The 13,236-nt window shown below is 34.6% G+C and overlaps 1 protein-coding gene across 4 annotated transcripts in view; it reads left to right on the forward strand.

Annotated features, from left to right (window-relative positions):
• The window catches only part of Syt1 (Synaptotagmin 1), a 118,376-nt gene that overhangs the window by 93,062 nt on the left and 12,078 nt on the right, over window positions 1-13,236 (forward strand). For 3 of the 4 annotated variants that reach the window (XM_023161911.2, XM_023161910.2, XM_023161914.2), the window contains exon 8: window positions 12,082-12,199. In XM_023161911.2, the coding sequence (XP_023017679.1) occupies window positions 12,082-12,199 (118 nt within the window). The remainder of the gene's footprint in view (window positions 1-12,081; window positions 12,200-13,236) is intronic. The other variant, XM_023161912.2, reaches the window with a different exon arrangement.

Here is a 13,236-nt window from a genome sequence, read left to right on the forward strand (position 1 = left end):
ACAATGTATTGACGTAAATTGTTTTTCTCTTTTCCCTAAAATTTCTCTGCTCTGCTTTTGGTTATGGCTCTGTTATGGTTCGTGTTGCCGACGCTCAAATGCATGATGCTTCCAAAACGATTAAACTTTTCACGTAAGTATTATCGATCATTACAAACTATGAAATGGTGATACTTCAAAAAAAATGTATTCAGTTTTACGCACGACTATACAAATCGTGTATTATTTTATTCTTTAATGGAGTTCACAATGTGAAGTTGATGTACGAGTGAATATAATTTAATGAAATCTTCGGAAACGTTAATTTTTCCAACACTAAAGCGACATTAATATCACTTGAAGTATTACTGTTTTTCTTACACTGAAAGAATGGATGATCTATTTTTGATACATTGAAGATCATGTTTTTCTTTCAAACATAACTAGCAGGAACAAGCAATCAGACAGTCTCATATGTTTTGCTCATTTCTGCACAGAAACACATTTAATATATAACACTATGATGTATAATTTTTTGCAACAAAGTTTATTATTACATAAATTTTCACTAACTCTTTCACTGCTCAACTGCCTCTAAAAGACATATCCGTACAATATTCGTTGATCATCACGATGCATCGTTAGAATAGAAAAAATTGGAATAAAACCGGCCCTGTGCAAAAATCAACTTTTTGCATATATTTATTTAGCAGACGTGAGTAACCACTTTACAGTAAAAACAAAGGCAGCTTTTCGGAAAATTGGAAACTTTTAAAGCCTAATAAAGCTGGATTTAGACTAATTCTGGCATATTGCTTACATAAATGAAACAACTTTTCTCTGAAGCTGTCAGATTCTTTCCAAAAAGAGTCATCCGACTGATGAATCATACAGTGCATTTTGTTAATAATAATAATATCGTCTTTATTATCTCCCAATATATTTAAAGCAAATTAATCATGGACAGTTCATTTATTACAAGAAGATTTTATTTTTTTGAACGGATCCAAAAATTGAAATTTGGGATAATGAAATTAATGCATGAATACTTTATTTTTAAGCGCAACTGACATAAGAAACTTTCAAGATGGCGACTGAGCGTCATCTGGGAAAAAAATTGAATAGAAAAGGGGTTCTTGTGACATATAATATGAAGTCAATATCTTCACCTACTACAAAATAGCGGAACATTTATAAATTTTCTGAAGACAAACACATTAATATCGATATTTTTAGAAATATTCCTTTTTATTTGCCATATGGCAATTCCAACTACCCGATAAGGTTTGTTAAGTTATTTTTCATTTATATAAACGACAAAAAATGTCAGTACGACAATGAACATCATTGTTCAGTTAGAATATTAGTTTCCGGTATTGCTAGTAGAAAGGTACCACGTCAAAAATCTCTATAATGGTCAATTCTCGTCTACTGGAAAACAAAAGTTGAAGCGATTTTTATTTACGACGCGACGCGTAACTTTCACGAGACCGAAAGGATTTTCAATGAACGTTTTCCAAAGTGTGTCCTTCTACTGTGTGGAGACTTTTGAAGAGGAATAGGCATCATCCACACAAAATTAAAATGGTACACCAATTAACTGAAGATGACTCTGATCGAAGAACAGAATTCTGCGAAATCATGACGGAAACCATTGCAAGGTATCTACCTATCTCCACAATATTTGTTTGAGTGATGAATGTACATGACACCATGTGACACCAACCCTTACGTTTTCCGGGAAACACATACCCAATATCCAGAAAAAATGAACGTTTGTTCAGGAATATTGGGAAACTATATTGTGGGATCTTTATTTATTGATCAAAATTCAACAGGGGAACTGTTTTTGAATATGCTGGAAACTACTGTTGACCCCCTCATCACTGAAATCGTCGAAGCGAATCCTAATGAATTCGATATGGATATTGTATTCCAACAATATGGAGCACCACCACATTATTCCAGACCAGTAAGAAACTATTTGGATACCACTTTTCCCGGTCGTTGCATTGGCCGTCGAGGTCCTACAGAATGGCCAGCCCGCTCGCCAAATTTGACACCTTTTGACTTTTTTTATGGGGCTATTTGAAGCAAAAAGTGTACGAATCTGAACCTGCTTCAATATTGGATATACGGCAGAGAATAATATATATTTGTATAGATATTAACGTTACTGTGTTCGAAAATGTCCAGCGTGAAATATTGGATAGGCTGTTCATATGTGAAGAAGTTCAAAGCAACCATTTCGAGCATCTTCCGAACTGACCTCGAAATTATTACCTCATATTATGTAGTTGAATGTCAATGTATTCAGGCAATTATTGAATGTTCCGCCATTTTGTAGTAGTTGAAGATATTGACATTATATTCTAGGGTTGTGAAGCATTTGTCAAGAGCTTCAAAAAGATGTGTCATTAGACTCCTTTTTCCATTGAATTTTTTTCCGATGGTGTCCACTCGCCATATTGAAAGTTTCATCTGTCAATTTCACTTCAAAATAAAGTATTCATGTATTAATTTAATTATTCCAAATTTCAATTTTTTAGTTGACCCGTTCAAAAAATGAAAGGGGGGGCATTAAAGAAATACACTGTATGAGTAGTATTATAGCACAGGTCGAATCTCATTAAATGCAGAAGAGTCATAACTTTTGTTACAGAAAAAATAAAGTTTTTCGACGAGGCTTTGGCTATATTTCGAACATCATAATATTAGAAAGTAACTTGAGACAATGCTAGCAAAAAATATTCAACAAGTTAGTGAGGACATTGTTCTGTCGGTATGGAACATTAATAATCATTTTGGATTGTTATGGTGACAAATTAACTCACAGTTTTTTGTTGGAGTTACTTCAATGGTGAAAAATCGTGGGGTTGAAAATTACTTGCCCAAAACTTCGAGCAGCTTACTGTATCATTTTTCTCGGTAAATTTATAAAAATCAATCTCAACGTTTGACAAATACTGCATATTTTATTGAAGAACATAATACAAGTTGGCTGAAAGCAAAAGATTACTCCATCCTACTGATTAGATCTTCATTAAGTCACATTGAACTGATGACGACGTAATCCATCTTGAGTTCCTACAGGTTGAAGCCTGGCTCCCTTTCCCTTTCAACTGATGTTCGTCAGAAAGACAAACGGGTTATGACTGGTGTTTATTGGTGGCATGAAAGTCCTGAGACATCCATACCGCCCTTCGCTGTATACCCCTACCTGGCTGGGGTGAGATGGATGAAGATATTATTCATCCGTTAACTGAGGACATAGGGGCCTTATGCGACAGAGTGTCGGGGCCTTCTATATCGGGTGGGGTCGTCTACAGCGTAATCTATAGCTTCCCTGACTGAAGGGGAATTGAACTGATCCATTCGATGTATGAAAGTGACGATACAAACAAACCGTTTCTGAAAAATTCAAAAGACGTCGAGGATTCTTTCGAGAAAATTATCTATTGGCTATTGAATATCATCAAAAGAGTTCCAAATGTACCTATTGAGTTGATATTCAAATCTTTTTTCATAATTTTGTCTGTATTCGGATGAATCGTATTTTCAAAAAGGTTATTTTTTCTGTTGAAATTATTCGAATCATGACATTGACACCAACGAAACAACGAAATGTCTTGACAAAAAGAAATAGAGGGTGCTTCATCCTGAAAATCAATTTTGAGCTACTTGATTTAGTCTTAGCTATAGAGCTGAATGCATTCCACACCTCAAGCTCCCAATCTATTCATGGATTAGAAGTTCAAGTATGGAAATCGACAAAAGCATTTCACCAAATTACCTCAACTTAAAACATTTGAATGATAACCCATACATTTTGAACATCCAGGTCTCTCAAAAATATTTCAGAATATACGTTTGACGAAAGATTCACTTTGAAAACATTTTTTTAATACACATACATGCATTTACGAGTATACTGAGCCAATGACCGTGCATTCAAAAAAGAGAATCTTAAGAACATCTGTAGGAATAGATTTATGGATATAGCTACTACGTGGTAGGAGATCATCATTGAAAATGAGAATTACAACTTCCTCTATGTGATGCACTGTTTGCAAACTGTTGGCAATCGTTATTTTCAACACCTCGACAAGTATTTCAATCACCAAATGATCATCTTCAAGAGGAAGATTAAATTGAATATACGTTTCTCTCACTCATTTGTGTATGAAATAGGATGTGGAGTGTACTCCAGATCACTGAGCCTAAGGATTAAGTGGGGAATGGGAAAAAATACCAGCGTGGTCAAAACAGAACTGGCTGGTATCTCAATCGCCACGAAAGAAAAGGAATTTCTGGCAAAAACCCAACAATCTGCACTGACAGCAGATCAAGCCCTATTAGACATGTTACCTCAGGGATAGTACTAGAGCGCCACCAAGATTCAGCCAAAGCCTCAGTAGATAATAACATTATCATGAGGTAGGTTAAAGGGCACGACAGGAGTAAAGGTAATCGCATTGCCGACTCTTCAGCCAAGGAATCGGCTGGACTGAGAATTTCAGGACCCAGTGGCACCTACGGCCTGATGACTTCGACAATTGCGGATCTAGCCAAATGTTACACCCATGCTCAATCTCTAAAGAGATGGGATGAAATCAAAGGATGTAATCTTGCCAGGATCACCTTGGGCGACCCTGGGAAGCTGGCGCCGAAGAAATATCTGGCGATGACCAGGAAAAATCTACACCTTACAGCAGGATTTCTGACTGGCCACTGTCAGCTAAGGAAACACCTACATAATATGGGGCTAGTGGACACACCTCTATGCAGGATGTGTGAACAGGAAGATGAGACTGTCAGGCATGTCCTGTGCGAGTGCCCGGAGTTATCGTCAATACGAGAGTGTGTGTTCGGCGAGTCTTGGCCTACACCTGCCGATATAAAGGAGATGTCTCCCAGCGACCTGTCCACCTTCCTGGAAAGGACAGGATGGAAGATGACCTAGAAGGACAACTCCTCGAGAGGATGTTCAATGGGTCACATGAGACCTAAGTGCTGTGGGCTTACCCTCACCCTTCCTACTCTACAGACACAGATACAGAAGATACAAGGAACACTTAGCACACTTTAAATATGGAAGACCCGAAAAATCAGCAGTAGCTGATTTTGCAACTGAAATATATGAAATGGTTTTGCAATAAAACCATTTCATGCGGCATCCGCCGGAGTCATGGCCGATGAGAAGCCCCTCCCTCAACATGTGCAGTGAATGTGTAGACATCTGTTATCAGTCTGTTGGATTATTCCAGCCGTTAACGTAAATTGCAAACAAAAGTTCCTATTCTTTTTTTCCTAATACTTTTTTTTTGTCATACACTGACCCAAACTTTACGCAGATACGATTTCATCTATACTATATAGTTTGTTGAATTGAAATTTTTAGTTATCAAATTTACCTGGCTAGTACATAAGACAACATTATAAAGTTAAGTTTAAAATAATTAAGACGCAGGTACCTAGCAAAGGTATCTATGGTATAAATGAGGACAACATTGCATGTAGACCAAGTGATCATTTTCCTCTTGCACATGATCACTTGGTGATTGAAACACGTCTCAAAGTGTTTGAAATAACGGTTTGGTGACGAGAGAGAACTCCAGTTATATTCAAAACGTCCTTTGTTTTCATATCACTTGCATTTGTAACTAACGTTACTGCGGTTTCGTCCTATACGGTCATTTTCAAACGAATAAACTTGGAAATGTCCGTATAGGACGAAACTGTAGTGACAAATACAAGTGGTAAAAAAAAATGAGAAGTTTGAATTCTCATTTTTCATGATATCTGTAGGAACTTTAACCCCTCCTGTGGGCATTCGTACTATCCTAGATTTGACTTTTGATATTTTTAAGTAGGAGTGTTGTTCCTACTTTCGGGTTATTGGGAAAGCATATTATTTTCCCTGGTATCACTCATGAAATTAGACTTATACAGGATTGCAATAACCACACGGTTCCTCTGAAGTAGTGAAAAACTCTTATACAACTTTTAGTTCTCACACACTTTTTTACCTTTCTGATTCTCTGCATATGCATGTCCTCATTTTTGGCGATGCATTTGGCTGCTACTCGTTTTTTTTCTAAATCGTTGTTCATAACAGTATATCGAGAGAATATGAAACTTTTAGGTCTGCGTAAAGTCAAGCATGCCAGCACCACTAGTTAGTTCCAGAGGCACAGTTACATTTTATGTGTAGGGAATTCCTGATAAATCAACAATTTTCATTCAGAAAAATTCCGTTGGATCGTAATTGTATTATTATTCATCCAAAGATTGAAGTTATAGAAATTTTATTGTTATAGAAGTCATTTGGAAATGCTAGGATGGTATCTAGAACTTTTAGGATTATATTAGTTTTAATTGCATGATCCTTGTTTCTAGACAGTGAAAATTATATCTGTGGTATAATTTTTTGGAAAGGAAGGTTTTGGCGTTCTACTTTTTCCTTAAAGAAATTTGGGAATGTTCCGAATGAAAGAAAAAAAGGGAATAATTACAAAATTAACTATTGACAAAGATGTGTAGATCACAAATTAGAAAGAATACTCCTCTATAAACAACTACTTTCAAATAAACTTCTAATCATACAATTATATGGATACTGAATTATACAGAAAACACTTCGAACGTATTCAGTTAGTATTCCAAACATTCGTTATGAAATTGAGTCAGATATCATCCACAGGAATCCTACACAATATAATATATACAAAAATTAAATTTCACTTATAAGGTATCACTCTTAATGGCGGAATGAGACACTGGCCTTCTTGCCACTTCGGCACCAATTACATCACAAGAAGAATCACTTAAATAAACAATTAAAAAGAGAATAAAAAAAAGTTTTTTCAAAACCTTAAAGAACAATAGAATTTATGATTAAAAAAAAAAACGGTTCCTTAATTTTAATATTTAGTTGCAAAAAACGATTGTTAATTAACAAACGTATTTTTCAGCAACAAAGAAATTTTTATAAGAAACCTTTTTTTTTCTGAAAATCATGATTTTCTTCAATTAACATAATGCAAAAAAATTCGAAATGCTTATAAACAATGTATTTTTTTATAATAAATTCATTAACAATAGCTGTAAAAAATAAAAAAAAAATATTGATTAGTTTTCAGCCATGAGACATTGAAATAATGAAAAATTTGAAAAAATAAATTTTGTAATGTATTTTTTATAAAATTATAATTTTCAATTGTCAATAAAAAAATAGAAAATAACAATTTTTTTATTTTGGCAACGGTAATCTATTTTTTTGCTTATAAAGGATAACTTCACCAAAGGAAAAAAATGCCAGGGTTTTAGTTTAATAATTTTTTATATTAACTTTCAATTCAGAAAAAGTTACTAATTAACAAATTTATAATTAACGTTAAAATTGGGATAAAAATTTTTTGACTGCGGATTATTGTTTATTGATGTATCCCAATATTACATGAATTTTTTCATTCCTTGATATTTACATTTAATATGTTTAAATAATTTTTTTTGTTTTTATGTCAGAGTGACGAAAGGCGCGCGGAAGCCAGACTACCCGCTTTTGGCTCTATTTTCAGGTCTCTGTAAAAATTGTAAATAATCGAAATACAGTTTCGGGAGTTGTGACTTTTTTTACGCAAATTCATTGATTTTTTCAAATCTTTTTTCAAATTTCCAAAATTTTGAAAATTTTCCGAGATATTAAGAAAAAATTAAAGCCCCATTTTTTTTTCACTTCATTGTTTATAACTTTTGTAATTTTTATCGGCGCGTTTTCGGACCTTTTCTTAAACTTTCTAGGCAAAAATACGAATCGAATGACACCTTGGTCGTAATTTTTGGACAGGGCTGAAAAATGTCACCAAAAAGAGCTAAATCGAGTACATGTGAACCAGACTATAATATCTTGACTTGGTTGTTTACTATGAATCAAAATAAAACAAAGCTTAAAATTTTCAAAATAATCCGGCATTCAAAAAAAAAGATGAATAAAGTGTGATTGAACAGGACGAAATGTTTCGAATTATGACTAGAACACATAGATAATGAGACCTGTCATTTTTGGTTTATTGTGAGACTTGATAATGACCAGGGAGTAACAAACGAATTCAAAACACAATGTATCTATCTCAAAATGATAATTCCATGGGGACAGTTTGGATTAAATGACGTACCTGTTATGTGAATTCATTAACACATTTTTCAATGTCATTCCATATTTTTTATGGAAGTTAGTACCTAATTATTTGTTTGTTTTTACGTGCGAGGTTAATAACCACATAATGTAGGATTACCGAATCATCGATTACTTTTGGCAATGATTGTATAAGTTTGTACTTAGAGTGTTTGTTTTTCTTGAATTATCGATAAATATTTCCCAACGCTTTGAAAGATATTTTCTGTGGGAGAAATAACCCATCCATTGAAAGAATTTGAGACATTGTGATTTACAGTGATATTAGGAAAAATTGAAAAGTATTATTCCCTTCTTCAGGCATCCACCTACTTCTCAGTGTTTTGGTATATTATCATTTCCTCTTGTATTTTACACAGCTAAGTAATAGTTTTTATGAACTAGGTACCGTATCCTAATATACAGGGAGTTAATTAAGTATGTACCATAAATTTAACAGACAATTCTTTAGGTAATTCTAAGACGAAATGTTCATATACACATGGGTCCGCAAATCCTTCGTTCTCAAGATACAGAGTGTTGAAATAAAAATAACAAAAAAAGTTTTTCGTAAATATCTTGAATATACTTCATCTGATTTTGTTGTTATTTGGCAATGGTATTTATAACATTGAAGAGCTAATTTAGCCCGAACGTGATTCAATTTATTAAGTCCAGTGGCGTCTCGAGCGGGATTTGAACGAATATTTTTTACTTAAAATGTACGCCACTGACTTTTGTGCCACTTCTATTATTCCTTCGGATTGTGCAATTAGAAATACAATTTTTTTGTCTGCTAAATTTTTTTCGTATCTTGCTTTTTTTTAAGAAAAAAAGGTCGACCTAATTGCATATCCCTGGACCTGACAAGGAATAATATGGGAATTAAATGTTTATTTTGGATATTATTATTATTTACAATCTTTCATTACTAATTTTGTAACGATAACAACAAATATTAAATAACATTAACATCTAGACTAACGAATTGCAATAAATTAAGTGTTGGAAATGGCCTCTTTCGGCTTCAATACAATCGTTTAGCCGTCGCATCATTGAATTTTGCACTTTTCTGAAAATACCTGGCGTATTTTTCATTATGTCACATGAATTAATTATTTTATTCCGTAAATCCTCGTCACTATGAATAGTAGTTTTCTATACCAACGCTTTGAGGTTTCCCCAGAGAAAATAATCTATGGGATTCATTTTGGGCGAGCGAGGTGGCCATGGGTGTGTGCCTGCTCTCCCAGCTCTCCAGCGATTATGGTAATTTTCATCCAAAAATTGCCGTGCCACTACAATAAAGTGTGGTGGAGCACCATCGTGCATGTACCACATACGGAATCTTTCCATGACTAGAATTTCTTCTGAAAGTCCAGGCAAAACAAATTCTGAAAACCTTCGGTATTCTTCTCCATTAAGTCTAGGTGGAAGGAAGTGAGGCCCAATGAGATGGTCACCGACAATTCCAACCCATATATTAAAAGAAAACTGTTCTTGAAAATCATTTTCTATCAAGGCGTGTGGATTGTTTTCGGCCCAAATGTGATTGTTGTGAAAGTTAATAATTGAATTGCGAGAAAAACAAGCTTCATCTGTGAACAATATTCGACTTAGGAAACCTGGATTTCTTCTTATTTCACCGCGTAACCAATTAGAAAAAGCTAGTCTTACAGGCAAATCTCTGGGCAATAGAGCTTGCACCGTACCGTACCGTTGCAGGCCTCCCAATGACAACAGTCGATCTTTTAAAGCTGTCTGTTTAAGAAAGTCGTGCATGGAGACGTACAAAAGTTCTTCCATTAGGCACTACACGCTGAGGAAATCTTTTATGGTAAATGCGTCTTGCAGAATTCGAGTTTCCGTGAGCCATTCCATAACAGAAATGCATATCTGTCATTCCACTGTTAGTAAATTGAACAATGTTTTACAAAAATGGTTCGAAAAATAACCAGTAAATACACTTTTTATAACAATCATAAATTGGAAGCTCATAAAGTTGACAACTGTCGTTTTCCAAGGCAACCCTTGATTATTATTTATGGTATTTTCAGAAGAGACGGTTTTGAACTCGAAGGAGGCAATTTCCAACACTTAATTTAGTGCAATTAGGTCGACTTTTTTTTCTTAAAAACTAAGCAATATACGAAAAAAATTCAAGAGACAATAAAGTTGTTATTTCTAATTGCCCAATCCAAAGAAATAATAAAAATTGCACAAAAGTCAGTGGCGTACAGCCACAGCTGGAAAGATTGTGGACTCGGTATTTTGGGATGTGCATATCTTGAGAAAGAAAATACCATCAACAGTGACTATTGTTTAGCATTATTGGAGCGTTTGAAGGCTGAAATTGTGGAAAAACGACTCCATTTGAAGAAATAGAAAGTGCTGCTTCGTCAGTACGTTGCACAGTTTCACAAATTGATGGAAACGATTGCAAAATTGCACAAAATGGGCTTCAAATTGCTCCCGCATATACCAGATTCGCCAGATTTGGCTTTCAGCGACTACTGACTGTTCACAGACCTCAAAAAAAATGCTCACTGGTAAAAAATTTCTCTGGAATGAAGAGCTTATTTCTGAAACTGAAGCCTGTTTTGAGGCAAAAGATAAATTGTTCTACAAAAGTGGTATTGAAGTATTAGAGGGCCGCTGGAATTATTGTGTGGATCTTGATGGAGATTACGTTTATGAATAAAGCCAATATTGAACAACAAGAAGCGTTTTCGTTCTCAGGCCTGGGAGTTTTCAGCCCAGGTGTTATAAGCGGAAATACCTCAAACTGCCTCTTATGCAAAAAAACAGTGAATTGGTTATCAGTTGTTTGAGAAATATGAAAGTTCAAATACTCCCTTGATATATTCATGATCCAATTCTATGATTTCAAGGCTTTTTTCCAAAGCCCCTATTTACGTTTTTCGAATTAAGATGTTCCCTATAAGTGTTTCGCAATCGCTTAGAGAAGCTATAGTATAGTGAAACACGTATAGTGTAAATTGTTCTTGCTGCTCAACAATGGTTATCCATGAATGCTCATTCTTGCATTCGTGGATAACCATTTACTGATATTGCCTTGCCTGGTTTTTCATGGAGTCAAAGGTAACACGAGTAAAACAATTGAAATTGTTTCATCAAATTATATATTTTACTGCAATGATCAATTGAGAAAAATTCCATATCATTATACTTACTCTAGTCAATCATAAATAAATAATGGTATGAGCCAATACGTCTAGAAATTCTCACAAATCTCCTATGCCCCGTAGATCTCATTCTATGCATGTACCCAAGTGAATAGTCCGCTTGGTTCCAATAAATAGAAATTGAGAGTATTGAAATACCCCACTCAAGCCACATTTTTCCTAGTTTGTGTCTCTGTTATCACACCAGCCGAAGGCTTACCCACATTTTCCTTGGACTAAGCATGCTTTAGGTTCCACATATCCCCCTTTTCAATTCAATGCATACATCGGAAAATCAGGAAACAGTGATAGTTTAGTCCAGTGGAATTTTTGAATTCATACAGAATCGAAGTTTTGAAAAAGAAAATGCTCAGTTAAAGCTTTCATAGATAGGTTAATGGAGTTATTACAATCACATATATATCTGAAAGACTCTTTTCAGAGGTTAAAGTACTACGGCGAATCTCCATTTCTACGATAAGTGTATGTATAATTTTCATTTCGATCCCCTTTGAAGGAGAAACAACTAATATACAAACTATGGAAAAAGCTTCCAGTAAAACTTATGAAAATTGTTTTTCCTACAACCAACTTCCTGTTCTCCTCATAATTTTCAATTTCGAATAGAGAAGGATGTGAGAAAAGTTATGAATCCTAAAATGGCGTCCGAATTTCAACTGATATCAAAAATAACTGGTCGAAGATAAAATGTTTAGTTCACTGCATAATAAAATGTTACAGGAAAACAAGTTGGGAGATATCTGCTTCTCTTTGAGGTATGTTCCCACCGCAGGAAAGTTAACCGTCGTCATTTTGGAAGCTAAGAACTTGAAGAAGATGGATGTTGGCGGCTTATCAGGTACGACAATCAATATCTTTTGTGTCCAGTAAGGACACAATCATTGAATTTTACTGGTGTAGTATTTTATGTGTTGAATTTTATACTGTACTGATGCATCGTCCTGAACTCGAAGGGTTTATGCATCATGCTGAACTTAGAAAGGGGTTTTTGTGAAGTGTGTCTGCTATACGACATTTTTCTATCATTTCAACCATTTGGGAAGAATACTTCACACTGAATTTGTAGATATGTATATTTTGTTTATTTTTTAGTGAGTTGATGAAGATCCAAATCGAAAAAATCTGATAATGAGTATTTCCTCTATAATTTTAGAAAATAGAGATTGGAAACTCGCAATTTGTTATGCCTCAGTGAAACAAAAACTATAACTGACCCTCATTACTCTCCTTCCTTCTGTACATTTCCTGAGTCTCTAGAAAACACTGTGCTTTAATGATTTCATTGCGTCTTTCCTCAAATTTTTCATGACGCCCGTTCTTGGATGATTGTCATATTTTTCTGGCCATAAGTTTGATTGTCCTTGAATTACACATCTTTTGTAATTGAGAAACAAACATTGAGTGAATTTTTGGTTCTTCTCTCAGATGTTCTATTCAATATATAAGGTCCTTCCGTATGTGATTTCAGCTATATTTTTCTAATAATGATAAATACAATAATAATAATTTCATTGTGTTCCTCATCATTCCATTTACTAATCTGGATCTCTTCTCGTACCGATGATGTCGGTACTGCTCACACCTGGTTATAGCTCATATATAGAGTTGGGTCTAGAACATATATCAACACGCCCAAGGAAGCCATTGTATGGCGAAACACGTGTTGCGTTTTTGTAAAACTGTCTAGTGAAAATCTCACAATGAAGTGTTTTTAGAATGTGTGAAGTGTGTTTAGAATACGTTATATCAAATCCTTCTTCCTGAATATATAGTGTGTGCCTGAATGTCCCGGCACACACTATAGATTCATTTTGTCAATTTCTCTTGTTCCTTCAGTTTTTTTCTAGTCTTGTGAGCCATATGTCATTAACGGTT

The sequence above is a fragment of the Leptinotarsa decemlineata genome, unplaced genomic scaffold, assembly GCF_025532065.1.
Source record: "Leptinotarsa decemlineata unplaced genomic scaffold, Ldec_3_MD MMD2_tig00026328_RagTag_RagTag, whole genome shotgun sequence".
Taxonomy (NCBI): Eukaryota; Metazoa; Arthropoda; class Insecta; order Coleoptera; family Chrysomelidae; genus Leptinotarsa; species Leptinotarsa decemlineata.